General features: G+C 53.7%; 2 protein-coding genes across 2 annotated transcripts; one reads left to right on the top strand and one right to left on the bottom strand.

Annotated features, from left to right (window-relative positions):
* Window positions 1–3,243: 3,243 nt before the first annotated feature.
* VOLCADRAFT_103216 (uncharacterized protein) lies at window positions 3,244–7,964 on the bottom strand (the record flags this gene model as incomplete). Its single annotated transcript, XM_002946743.1, has 11 exons — window positions 7,442–7,964; window positions 6,971–7,129; window positions 6,574–6,628; window positions 5,897–5,962; window positions 5,306–5,511; window positions 4,933–5,063; window positions 4,300–4,719; window positions 4,217–4,264; window positions 3,833–4,008; window positions 3,470–3,580; window positions 3,244–3,348 (listed from the first exon to the last, which is right to left on the bottom strand). The coding sequence occupies exons 1-11, from the start codon at window positions 7,936–7,938 to the stop codon at window positions 3,244–3,246; spliced, it is 1,974 nt and encodes a 657-aa protein (XP_002946789.1). The 5' UTR covers window positions 7,939–7,964.
* Window positions 7,965–8,346: 382 nt separating this feature from the next.
* VOLCADRAFT_120390 (uncharacterized protein) lies at window positions 8,347–12,443 on the top strand. The gene is made up of 6 exons (XM_002946930.1): window positions 8,347–8,514; window positions 8,610–8,735; window positions 8,863–9,149; window positions 10,347–10,410; window positions 11,083–11,346; window positions 11,635–12,443. The coding sequence occupies exons 1-6, from the start codon at window positions 8,407–8,409 to the stop codon at window positions 11,656–11,658; spliced, it is 873 nt and encodes a 290-aa protein (XP_002946976.1). The 5' UTR covers window positions 8,347–8,406; the 3' UTR covers window positions 11,659–12,443.
* The last annotated feature ends 901 nt before the right edge of the window (window positions 12,444–13,344 follow it).

Below are 13,344 nucleotides of genomic sequence, written 5' to 3'. Positions count from 1 at the left end.
GTCGTTGAAAAGACGCCTTGAATGGCTGGATTGGGTCTTCTGCCCATGCTGGAATTTAAATTATGGAGTCTAGGCTATCGGCGCTCTGTTGAAGTTGTCGCAGCCTCACAGGAAACTGTGAGTTGTAGTTACCGCCAGTGATTCGGACATTATTTTGAGATATTTATTTTTGTATGAGGCACTTGGCTACTGGAGGGTTTTCCTTAAGAGCCACCTTCTGAATTTTTTGAATGAATGTCCGAAGATCGCATTACACGCACTCGTTTAAGGTTGAACATGTTTTCCAGTTCTTCAGTACAAAATACAACTTTGACACTACTCGGTTTTGCGTACCGTAAAGTCACAGTCCTACCAACCCCAGCGGGTGTGCGGGTCGGTCGGTCAAGTGCGTGTACATCAGTCCTGCGGCCTCCAGCCGTCCCCTACGGACCAGGCGCCGAAGGATGGATGTTCCTGGAGGGTGGCTACTGCTGCGTGAAGCTCTCAGAATTTCTATGGAGCCGCTTGGCTCCTGACGTCGAATCGGGGTTTAGGTCTGCCATATGGAGCCACCCATATTTTGCGAAATATGGAGCCGGAGCCACATGAGCCACTTTCCGAAACACTGAGAGGGTCTTTCCATTGGCCAGCGGCTGGGAAAGTTCCTAAAGTTCTCTGGAAAAGTTAAGAAATTTCCTTAATTTCACTTGCCATTGGGCCCACTTTACACAACTTTTATCAGACGTACGGATTGTAAGAAATTGCTCACTTTTAAGCTACGTTAGCCCTCGAGCACATTACTACTATTGCCCAGCACGTTTTCGCTCGCATTCCTTGACTCCCCTAGACAATGTCCCCATGGGCACCGTCGGCAAGCGCGCAGAGTTGTGCTGGGACGCGACCTGGTTAAGGCCTCCATACGACATTTTGCGAGTTACCGCAGCCTCACAGGTAATTGTAATTTGTCGGCCTCGCGATACATGCGCACAAAAGCGAGGATCATTATTAATTATAGAACATGTGCAATCAATAGAACACCACAGGACAGAGACGACGTACATGCCTTCCACCTCCTCACACTTCAGCATCGGACATGGAACGCTGCACTATCACATCACCAGCAACGACGACCGGAAACTCCTATCACACCGCCAGGTCTTTCATACCTCCACTTGCCATCGCGACTACAGCCCGCGACTATTTACAACAACACAAACCTACACGCATGCCCACTTTAGAACACCTTACGATGCGGCCTTCCATATATTAAGGGACATGAGCGGCCTTCCATATTAAGGGACACATTGCAGGACATATTGCACCACGACACACGCAAGACCTGACGGAGGTGAAGATGATGGCGAAGAAGCATGGTGCTCCTGAACCTGACAAGTGCCATGGGGGGATGTGCGCGCGGATACACCAAATCGAGTCACCCGTCACCCAGATGCGTCCTAATGAACCTTAATAAAGAGTCGCAAATGACACCAACAAAAACGCCGTTACCGAGTTGTAAATTCAGCAGAGCGCTACTTTCTTTTGCTTTCCTCCATTCTCCCTTTTTTGAATTCCATCATAAATTTCATTTACAGTACGGAGATGAAAGGAAAGCGGAGTGTGAGCGTGTTGGGTTTCCTTAACCAAGCTACCGGCCCCCTCGCTGCCCGGCCGGCGAACCAAATACGAGTATGTACTCCTAGTATGCGCAACACGTACTAATCGACAGACAGATAAACATGCACACATAAGCAGACAGGTAAGCACATACACACATACACACATACATACACACGCACGCACGCACCGCTGGTGTGGTGCTGCCTCAAGGCATCCCTAGCCCCGACGGTGAACTGATAGCTGCTAGCCTAGTCCGTGCCCAGGGCCCCATCGCGTGCACTCGATAGGTGGTTAGCACGAGTTTCTTGAACCCTACCCGCTCCCCCTCCCCCGCAACGCAGGATCGGATGAGATACCGAGCTTTATGTTAGGGGCTCGTGCCTTAATAGGGAGCGGTAGGGTATGTACAGGGTTTCCGGGTTTCCTCTGTCTTAGTGAACCCTCACCCCAAGAGCCGGATCAGGCCGGGGAGGGAGAGGGGGGGAGTCTTGTAGCCTGTTTCAGAGGCTCAATGAACGAAAACTCGCGTGACGGAGCCTCTTGACTCGTGAGAGCGTGCGCGCATGCGACGCCTCCCACCCCCGGGGGAGGGGAGAGCGGAACTAGCGGACCTGAGGCTCTCGGCTGCTTAGGGGGGGAGCAGAGGCCCCTCGCGCCCCTCTCCCGTCCGCGGGAGAGAAGTTAGGCGGTCTTTCCGTTGAGGCTGGGCAGCAGTCCCTGGCCAGTCAGATACTTGTAACGTTCACACATGCACACACGCGCACACACACACACACGCATTGCTTCGATAAAATCGACACAACACTACTAACAAAAAAACAACAATAACAACAGAACAATAGAAAACTGGAAAAGAGATTGGCAAGATAAACAACACGAAGTAAACCACAGAGTTTTGTGGGTCGATCAGTTGGGCGAGGAATGTGGCTGCCGTCATGTTGTCGCTCACCCCACACACAAAACATTACAGCCCCCTCCCTCTCCCTCTCCCTCTCCCACCACGCGGTCTCCGGACTGCCTCGGCTGATTTGAGGCCTCCCTTCCCCCCAGCTTCGAAGCCTCTAGCTGCAGCCGGCGCGGCTGCCGTTGCTGGCGCTGCTACAGCTGCAGCTAGAACAACCGCTCTTCTGCTACCACTGCTGATGCTACTGCCCTCAGTGACAGGGGCCAGTGTACTGCAGCAGCCACAAGTTTGCATGTGCTTGGCGAAGACCAGTCCATGAGTTTATGGCCCTGAAATACGCACAGCGGATGCTTTACATAGGCACACTCCAGATCCAAATCCAGATCCAAATCCAAATTTTCACGTGCTCCATCCAAATCCAGATCCAAATCCAATTTTTCACGTGTCAGATACTGACGTATCTGATTCTGGGACTAGGTTAGGAGCGACATTGCTGAATACGTTGCGTTGCGTTATGTTTCCAATACTCTGCTGGAGCGTTGTTTTGCACGTTGTACGCTACTTCGGTTGCTGCTCCTGCTGTTCCTCTAGCAGTAGGGGTACGCGCAGCGCATCATCGCTCTGCTGCGGCTGTTGAGAGCAGTGGCCGCTGCTACTGCCGCGACTTAGATCCCTAACCGAACTCATACCAGCACCGCCTCCTCCTCCGCCGCCTCCTCCCATAAATTTATCGTTACCACTCGTTACAACAGACAGCTGGTGCCGTTGCCGTTGGTGTTGGTGGTTGTGATGGAGGTGTTGTCGTACTTCTCGCGGTTGGGGTAGTTGGGTTTGAGTAGGTGAGGTACCTGCGGTGTCTGAAGATGATTTGACGCGGTGGAATGACGCCGCCGCCGCTGCCGCGGCCGCCGCCGCCGCCGCCGCAACCGCTGCGGCGGCTTTTCTGCCTGTACCTGCGGCCGCCAGCACCTTCGCAAGATGTTCTGGCAGCGATTGGGCTAGCTGTGCTTGGTTGGCTCTGATGAGCCTGTTGTTGTCGATGTAGCGATCGGTCTCGTCCACAATCTCGGCGCGAATCAGCTGGAGGTCGAGGAGGGTACAAAAGGGTGGGACTTCCTTTTTGAATTTGAATTTTAAAATTTTGAGTGCAGAGCGAGCAGAGGAAAAGAAGGGAAATATGTAAGGGGCTAAAAATAAGCGAAATATAATATATTTTTGTTGCTATAAAATAAAACAACCTTTCGAGAGTGGACTGTCTTAGTCGACCTCTTATGACTGGCCGCCGACTGTTATCACGGCAACTCCCAACTCCCCCAAAGCAAGTGGGCCCACCTCCTCGATGACGTCCTCGATGGTTATGATGCCAATGGGCCGGCCCTCCTCTACCTCGTCCATGTCGTACTCTGCGTCGGCATCAGCGCCGTCTCGCCCTGTCGTACACTGCCTCTCGCCGCCACCGGCATCACAACTAGCAGTCCCTTTATGGTCCGCGGGCAACCGGCCAGAATCTGACGCGGCGGCGGCGGCGGTGGCGGCGGCGGCGGCGGCGCCGTCGCCATCGGTAATGGTCCAAGTGGTGGCTGCGGTACAACAATCAAGCGCCGTTTCCACACTTCCGTGAGCTGAGCTCGCCGCCGCCGCCGTACTCGCTGCCGTTGCCGTCGCCGCCGTCGCCGTCGATGCCGCCGCCAAGGCCTCAAGTCCCAATCGGCTCACCCGATGGCCAGCATGCAACGGCAGCAGAGGAGACAGTGGCTGCACATGCTGCGGCGGCATCGGCGCCGCCGCCGTCGTCGTACCTCCGGGTGTCGTACCTCCGGTCAACGTAGCAGCTTCAAGAGTTCTTGCTGACGCCTCCGCCTCCGCCGCCTCTGCGACAATAACCGCCGCCGCTGGTGCAGCCGCAAACAATGAGTTCATACGCTGTGACGGCTGCGGCTGCCGCGGCTGCTGTGGCGACAGCTCCGCCGCTTCGCCTGTCGTACTTGCCGGCGATGCCATCCTGTTAGACGAATTCGCCTCGTCGTACTCGCCGCGCGGCGTCTCCAGCGGCGTGCCCCAATGCCGGAACGACGCCGTCGGCGCGTCGTACGGTACGGCACCTACACCGAAATCAAAACTCTCCTGCGTGTCCAGGGCACTAGGCGGATAGCTATTTTCAATGTTACCGCCAGCCGTGTCGTACAAGCTGTACGGCAGGAAGCCGTCGACGTCACCCTCTGTCTCGGCCGCGACGGAACGTGCGTCGTCAAGCGGGGCGGCCCCCACGGTCGTCTCGCCGGTCGCCACCGCCGCCGCCGTGCCGCCCTGCCCGGCGGCGGTGCCGCCGCCGCCGCCGCCGTCGCTGCCACCGGCAGCACCTTCCCCCTTCCCGCCGCCTCGTCGTCCGCTTCGCGAGCGGCTCGTAACTCCCCCGCCGCCTCCCAACTTACTCCCCAGCGACGGATCGAGCTGTAGCAACCGCTGTAGCTCCCCTCGCGGCGGCTGCGTCAGTACGGCCATGTGCGAGCGGCCCGTCTGGAAGAGCCGTAACATGTCGTACATTCGCGTGGTCGCGGGAAGCCTGTTTTCCGGCACACGGCACACGTCGTCGGTTGGACGCGAAAATGATCGACCTAGCAGTTCTTGTTGAGGCTAACTTTAAACGCGCGAAGGGCAATACACGGCGCTCCTGCCGCTGCTATCCTTTCTTCCCAACCATCCGCCATAAATATACAGATATACAGGCATACAGGTTATATATACATAAATCTCATGCTCTCCCCTTTCCCCCCACACACCACCACCACCCTCTAGAACCCGCACCTAGGTATGCTCCGAATCCGCAGCATGGCCACCGGTACATCCGTACTGCTGCCCAGTCTGTACTGCAACAGCTCCTTCACCAGTACGAGCCCAACCACCTCCCTCCGGTCGCCCGCCCGGTGTACGGGAATACGGCTGTGGCCGCTCCGAAGAATGGACCTGAGCGTGACTTCATCGAGGAGGTCGACATGGGACAGCATGAACACCTGGAGAGCAGGGGAGGGGGAAATGAGGTAGGCAAGACGAACAACGAAATTAACTACCGGCAAGGTAGGGGGAGGAGAAAAAATTTGGTGCCGGGAATAAAATAAATGGCGTAAATTGCTAAAAAATGGAAATAATGAATAAAAACTTTGAAATAATAATGAATAAAAATAGAAATAATAATTATGAAAATACTTTGAATGAATTGAAGTAAGGAAGTGACAAACAAGTAATTAATGATGGAGCAATGCCAACAAGGAATTGGGAGGTAGCTTCCCGGCAGCTCCTCACACTTTCGCACCCCCCCACACACGCACCACTCCCTCTCCTCCCCACTCCTCCCGCTACTTCACCGCCTGCCCCACTCCCCACCCCGCCCTCCCTCACCTTGTCCAGGGGCGTCATGGCCCGGAACGCCACTTTGCTCGTCAGGTCCAGAGCGCCGGTGATGACCTGGGCAGGCAGGCAGGCAGGCAGGCAGGCGACCGGTACGGGGTTAGTGGGGAGGTACTTGGAGGGGCACTTGGGGAAGGGGACCAACACCACCATCAGCATTACCATCAACATCAACATCACCATCATCACTAGTACAGCCACCAGTATATCCCGCAGCAGCAGTAGCAGCAGTAGCAGCAGCAGCAGCAGCAGCAGCAGCAGTAGCAGTTGCAGTAGCAGTCGGGGTGGGTACTGATTTGGAGCTGAAAAAGGGGAAGTGCGGGTTCTTGCCAACCTAGGAAATACTTTGGACGATCCTGCATGTGAATATGGGGGTACGACATACTTCAATCGCCACTTTAAACCCCCCTCCCCCCCCCCCCGCCTCCCTCCCTCACACCACCGCCTGGCCGCCAATCCGTCAATCAGCAAATTCCCGCTACTGCTTCTACTACTGCTACTGCTGCTTAGCAGCGCTAAGCCCCAGAGCCAATATGGGACCATGTCTACAGTCTTAAAAGCTCGGGACCGTTACCGTTACCGTTACATACCGTACGGAACCCCCGGGCTGTACGACAAGCAAAATCCGCCAACTCCCCCCTCCGCGCCTTTCCCTTCGGGAGTCTTACCTTAATCTCGTCCCTGCCTAGTGCGCCCCCCATCCCGGCATCCTCGGCATGCATGCTGTTGGGGAAAGGGAAAGGAAAGGGGGATTACATAATGCTGATGCTGATGGTGGTGGTGGTGGTGGTGGTGGTGACCGTGATGATGGTGATGATGGTGATGACGGTGATGATATAACATACACACATACATACACACATAAATACACATCTTTATTTGCAAACTGGCCAGGGGCTGGATTAAGTTAATACAATTTGAATACTATTTTCCTACTACTATATTTTATATTATTATTTCATACTATCTAACCATTCTAATATTTGACAGCAGGCCCCAATCAATCATCGCTTAATAGGTAGTACGCCAACCCATACCTCCAGCCCCCTCAGCCACCAAACCCACCTGACGAGTTCCTTGAGCTGGCGGCGGCGGAATAGGGTGTGATGATCGGGCCCTATGAGCAGATCTAGAAGCTTCCCCATTGGCCAGGCCACGGGGCTGCATACCCACATCAGCAGCCGTACGAGCGGCGCCAAGCTGGCGCCGATGGCGAGGCCGTACCTGTACGAATGGCCGTACAATGTACAGGAGAGGTACAGGGTTTTGTATACCGGATTTCGAGTCTTGATGAAGGCGGCTGGTTGTGGAAGGGTAAGCAATAGAGAGAGAGAGAGGGAGAGAGAGAGGAGAGAACTGTGTGTATGTGTGCTAGTATTGCAGTTTGGAAGTTGGGGCTTGAGAAATAAAAGCATGTTTTTGGTTGGAAGGGGACATTGGTCTGCTCGGCAAAGATGGTTAACCTCGCCGCCAGCCTTAGTGACTAATTTCACAGCGGATTTACGTTTTTGGGCATGCCACAGTAACCCCCTGCACCTGCTGCAGACCGACTGCGGAATGATTTCGCCGAAGAACAGCACGGCAGTCACGGAGACGATGACCGCAGTGACGGGGTCCGCCAACTTGTCAAGGAAAAGCGGTAACGCTTCCATTGCCACAGCGTTGCACATGAGAAGCGTGACCAGCAGTAGATGGTTGTTAGATATGATGGGCATGATTTTCCGCGCGCATCTCTTCTCCCTCGCCGTGCCGGAGCGCAGGAGGACCTCCAGGTCGACGGTATCCAGGGACAGTAGACCAAGTGTGAGTCCACTCATGAGTCCCGCCATGCAAGTCAGCAGCAGGCAGATGACAACGTAGAGCCAATCGACATATGCTTCGTTATCGGACCATCCTAACAGACGGCGGTTGATCTGCACGACAGTTTCATATAGTGGTGCACTGCGTAATTGCGTAAATCCTTGGATGCCATGGCCGCAATGCTGCAAATCAGCGGAATTACAAAGCATCTTCTGGTTTCCAGCTTTCCACATAGGTCATTGCCGTCCCAAAAAATCTTTATTTCAACCTGCCGTCTAGTATTCTTCGTTCTTTGCAAAACCTCAAACAACAAGCAAAACAGACAAGCAGCAGTAATCTACCGTACATCGTACCCTCGTACCTTCGATGCGCCCCAGAGGCCGCGTGGGTGGTATGCCCTTAAGGCAATTTCAGTGCTGAATGAGACCATGAGGCTGTAGATACCAAGTCGCCACATGATATTATAATGTTGTTTTGCTGTTGAGTAATCGCCGAGAGTAATCACCTTTTCCATATTTCCAGGAAGCTTCGACACTCCTTTGATTGCATTGGTCAAAACGAAAGTAGTATCCGGCGTATTGTTCGCGAAGGGGAGGCCAGCACGCCACGCGGCCTTCACAAAATAGCATTTAGGGATGGCAGTTCACGACTCTGATACTCCATTTGTAAAGCAGCCATGGAGCAGGCCCGGGGGAAGAAGCATGTTCGGCCGGCAAGCAGATTCTAAGAAGACTAATGCACCAGCTTTTTCTATGGGAGGCAGCCGTGAGAATCGTGAAAAGTTGTTCCTGTCCCAAACACATGTCGAGGTATGCTTTTACCATCGACGGCATATAGTACGTGCCAACCAGACGGATGTTACAATTGCCTACTAAGAACCCTTCACTTCAACGCTTCCGCGCAGATCGACCGCAAATGTCGCGAGGGACCAGGGCACATATATAACTTGCCTGGGGCGATGGATCGACAGGCAGAAGCTCGCAAGGAAACCGCCGCTGCTTATTCTTTCTCGCAAACGCCCCGATTGAAGGCAAGCACGCTGGCACTGCTTGCTTCATCCACCTGAATCCTGGAACTACTTTCTTCATCTTTGTTATTATCTTCATGATTCACGTTCCAAAACATTATCTGTCCTCACCGATTTCCGCGCCCTGCAGGCGACCCCTAGCACGACACCCGGACCTGGTGTGTACCAGCCGGTCATTACCGCTATGGGCGACCAAACCACCTCACCAAACCGGAGCCCCACGCGAATACGATTCGGATCCAGCACACGTGATCAGGCGCAGAAACTCTTTCTGTCCAGTCGTCATGTAGAGCAGCAACGCGGCACCATGGGGTCACCCCCCGGCTCATATCAAGTGCCTGGGGCCTTGGGACATCAAGTGACAAGCTCAAAAGCCAACTCGCCATCCTTCTCCCTGCCTCGGACAGATCGGCTAAAGTGAGTTTCCGAGCAGCGCGGAGAAGCCCCTCGCTTCCTGGGTTGCCTCCCTCCCTGGGCCTGTGTGATTCTGACTCGGTGTGTCCTTGGTGACGGGAATGTGTGTGCGTGTGTGTGTATGTATGTTGTTACAGGGTGGTTAACTTCGCCAGCGGCCCCCTTTCCCGGGGCAGTCCCTGCTCTCCCCTGCTAGAGGGGCACCCTAATCCGTCACCCCATCCGACTTCAGAATGTATTCGTTGGGTTCGGCAACTCACCACCAGCATCCAACCAAATCTAGCGGATCAACGGCGCATCAACTTAGTTCCTGGTCAGCTCGCAAGTTGATATTATCACGTCCTACACCGTCCATAAGATGGGGGGCCACCTCCCATTTCATCACTCCTCAAACACCCGAGGAGCCGGCAGGCGGATTTGAACCCGGGTCGACTGGGTCAACTGGGAGCAGAAGTCAGGCCTTAACCTCTGCCAGCCGCCTGCCTATGTGTATGTGTGTATGTCTGTGACATATCGATCCGGGTCTGACGCTGACCAGCGTGTGTGTATGGGGGAAACGTAATGACGTAATGATCTTCGGAACCGCGAGAAGGAAATGGCGAGGGCGGTGCAAGGAGTGTGGTCCCTAAGATTTACTTTTCCAGAAGCAAAAGACCCGTAGTGCAGCGACGCGTGTCTGTGTCTCTTACATTCATGGGGGGTGAAGGCTCGGTGAGCAAGGCAAAGCGGAGTCCATTTGGTTGGTCCAGTACACATGGTTATATGGATGACGTGGTCCATCGTGACACCTCCAAAGGGTATCACAACTTAGGGTGGAAAACACACACACACACATATACACACACACTCTCTCTCTCTTTACATCCACATCTCCACGATGTTTGACTTCCGTGTCTCCTAGCTTTATCTTGCTCGTCCTCACCACTCACATTCAGGGTCAAAACTATTGAAAGGTTAACTCATCACAACCCCCCACGCCTCTGCCGCCCTGCCTCCCCTGGCCTTGGAGCGTTGACATTCGACTCCTTGCTTTGTGCATCATTACTACCAATTTCATCATCATCATCGTCATCATCATCATCATCATCATCATCATTACCATTATCATCATCATCATGTGCTTCCATCTCATGGCACAAAGTATCACCTCGCACCACCTCCTGCTAACCCCGCGTGCCGTGTTTCACGTTCTATCCCTAGGGACCGGTACGAAGCTTTATCGAAAACGATGCCAGCGACTGGGCAGTACGAGACATGGAACAGCGTAAGTGGTCAGTGGCTAAGTGCGGCTGGGGAGAGCTGGTTAGTGCTGGGCTTGTTGGGTTTTGTTGGGACAGCAAGGGAACCCCCGGACTGACTCCGTAGCTGCGCATTCCGGCTTGCCGTGCGGGTGCATGAGCTGCTGCTACAGCTACTGCTGCTAGAGCTGCTGCTATTGCTAGTGCCGTAGCTTCGCCTGATGATGGCGGGAGCGCAGATGGAGCCGGATGGGTGCCTAGGCACCCCGTGAAGGAGGAGCGCCTTGTGGTGCTTTGCGCCGCCGAACCTGCTTGGGTGGTTTGTTTGTTTTTTTTGGTATATTATTATATTATTGTTATTGTTATTTGTGAAAATTAGAATAGGAATAACTGCGGATGACATTCACAGCACCAACTACGCGAGGCCTACGGAGCAGGGGTGTAGGAAAGGTGCAGGCAAGGGAAGCGGCATAACAATTAGCAACTAGCACGTGTCATTATTGTTCTTTACAGGATTCGAACATGGAACCGGGGCTTAGGGCGCCAACAGTGCGGGATCTCGGGAGTTGAGTTGGGCCAGAATTGAGCTAGGCTCGACCTGAACACGGGCGAACTCTGCCCCGGGACAGTTTCCCTGCTCGAGAGGCGACGATTATACTGTTGATAAGATGATTTTGGGCTTTTATATGCGCATGCAGATCGGCAAGCAGACTTTGTCACTCTCGCGGACAATGCCGGCGTATGGCTTTGGGAGTAGCGACCGCGATAAGGAGTCGGCGCGGTTCGTTACGTCGCAACACGCAAATGTGCTCCGGGGGAGCTTCTCCCCGAATAACTACGATCGGCAGCAGCCCAATACCTTGACAAGCTTTGGGAAACAGAGCCTCAGTGTACGGACGAATCTACCTGCGTACGGCTTTGGATCCCAACCTCGTATGGTGTTCAAGACGAGCCAAACTCCGGTAGGTGACGGGGTTGGGTTGCTGCTCGTAGCTGTCGATTGGGCTTTAGGGAATCGGGTAACTGTTGTGATTGCAGATAACACTACATGCCTACGGATACGTGTACGTGTGTCTGGATGTGCCCAGTTACATGTATGTCCTTTGCAAGTTGTATGTATGTATGTATGTATGTATGTATGTATGTGTCCCAGAGCGTAATTGCAATCGCACTTGAAGCCGTTATGGCTCCGATATAAACGTTGACACACTGCGCCTGTGTTGCTGTTGTGTGTCCCTGCTGCTCTGCAGGGACCGGGTGCCTACGAGAACTAAGTAATAGTGAATGAACCGCTCCAACTTGCATGTCGCGATGAATTTGGAACTATGCAGGGTTGTCGCATTGTCGTGTCAATGTGTCGTTGGTGGCAGCGCTGGATACTGCTTAGTGCTAACAGCAACTGTGGTGTATGTTTTCGCAGCGCGTTTAACAGCGTCGTGGTTGAGGACCATGTTAATCCTGGCTAGCGCAGGTGTCAATGTTTGTTGATTATCCTAGGCGCAGGTTATGTTACTGATAGGCACGTTATGCTTTCGAGGAAGTCGTAACTTGGCATGGCTGTCCTGAATGTGTGGCGTGGCTATGTCCTGGTGCATGGTTGGGCAGAGGTCACAGTGCCAGTAAAAGAAAACTGATAGCAGGTGTGGGCTGACCTTATATGCTGGGATGTCGTTTACTTATCCTTCGCTTTGACGCCGGCACAGTGCTGTATGCATGAAAACACGCGTACTCCTATAGCTGTGAAAGTACGTTTGTTTTAGACACATTTTTAGTGTGTGGGTAGATGAGTTCCTCTTCGTTCGACGGTTCAGGTCGTTATGGTTCTAGGGGCCCTGGATCAGGCGGTCTCTATGAACCTTTTTCGCTGCTGGCCAAGGGTAATGGTATCGCTAGGATAAAATGTTTTTGTGAAATGATGGGCAATGGTGTTGCCCTTGGATTCCTGCTCTACAGGACGTTTGAAGTACGGCACATTGTCGTGTCCTGCCCCTGGTGCCGTTTTCTTTCATGTCAATATGGTTGACTTACCTTACTGTTCTGTAACTTGTATCTGGGATTTAATAAATATGGGTTGCTTACATTGTACTTGTAGGCTATGGAACAGGTTGCTTTAACCTTGAAACCTTTTTTGGCACCCTCATAGCTTTTCTCCATGAAGCGACTTAGGTTGATACTAAAAGCTTGAGCCTTGCGGCCTTGGCAGTCAAACCATGGTACCGCGTAGCTATGGTGCGGATGAATCAGCTGTATTTAGCACAGCTGAGGGCATAAGGAATAAGGTGGAACAACTTCATCGTCGACTTCAGTCCTGTGTGGAGAGCTTGGAGTTGGCCTCAGGGTCAGCTGGCGAACTGCAGCCTCGAGTGCAGCAATTGCAAAAGCAGCAACAGCATCTACAGGGTAGCATAAAGAGCGAACGCTACACCGCTGAAGGTCACACGCAATCCGTCCAACCGTTGTCAAGCGGGGGACTCGAGACGAGTATACGTGAAGCTCTCAGCTCCCGGGGCATATCAGCGCAGGCCGGCGACGCGCCAATCAAGCATGCCAGGCAAAGCCTGGTGCAGCACGGCGTCTCTGGCCCTGGTTCCTCGCGGGGACCAGGATCAGATGTCGATTGGGACGAAGTTGACGAAGGGATTGACATGCCGTCGGATAACTTTGAACAGCTGCGCGGTTCCGCTGGGTCCAGTCGACCCGCCCGTTACATAGCGGACGGTGATGCGCCTCCGGCGTTAACCCCATCGGTGCCCTCAGCTGCTTCCATCAGCTCCGCTCTGCAAGCCCTGAAGCACAGCCTATCTTCGCAAGTACGCAGCTCCCTTCAGGGTGGCCAGGTGCCTACACATGGCGAGGACTTGCGCACACAGTATCAAAAAGCTGTCGGGGACACAGTGCAAAAGCGCTTGGTGGGCCGTGCTGAAGCGTTCCACATGTCCGGCGGCCTTTCCAGAGCAGAC

Source organism: Volvox carteri (assembly GCF_000143455.1).
Source record: "Volvox carteri f. nagariensis unplaced genomic scaffold VOLCAscaffold_4, whole genome shotgun sequence".
NCBI lineage: Eukaryota > Viridiplantae > Chlorophyta > Chlorophyceae > Chlamydomonadales > Volvocaceae > Volvox > Volvox carteri.
This window is presented reverse-complemented; position numbering and strand designations above follow the sequence as displayed.

Coding starts and splice junctions, on each gene's coding strand:
- VOLCADRAFT_120390 (XM_002946930.1), top strand. CDS start 8,407: ATGTTCGGCCGGCAAGCAGATTCTAAGAAGACTAATGCACCAGCTTTT. Junction 10,411..11,082: donor AGTACGAGACATGGAACAGC/GTAAGTGGTCAG, acceptor ATGCGCATGCAG/ATCGGCAAGCAGACTTTGTC. Junction 11,347..11,634: donor TCAAGACGAGCCAAACTCCG/GTAGGTGACGGG, acceptor GCTGCTCTGCAG/GGACCGGGTGCCTACGAGAA.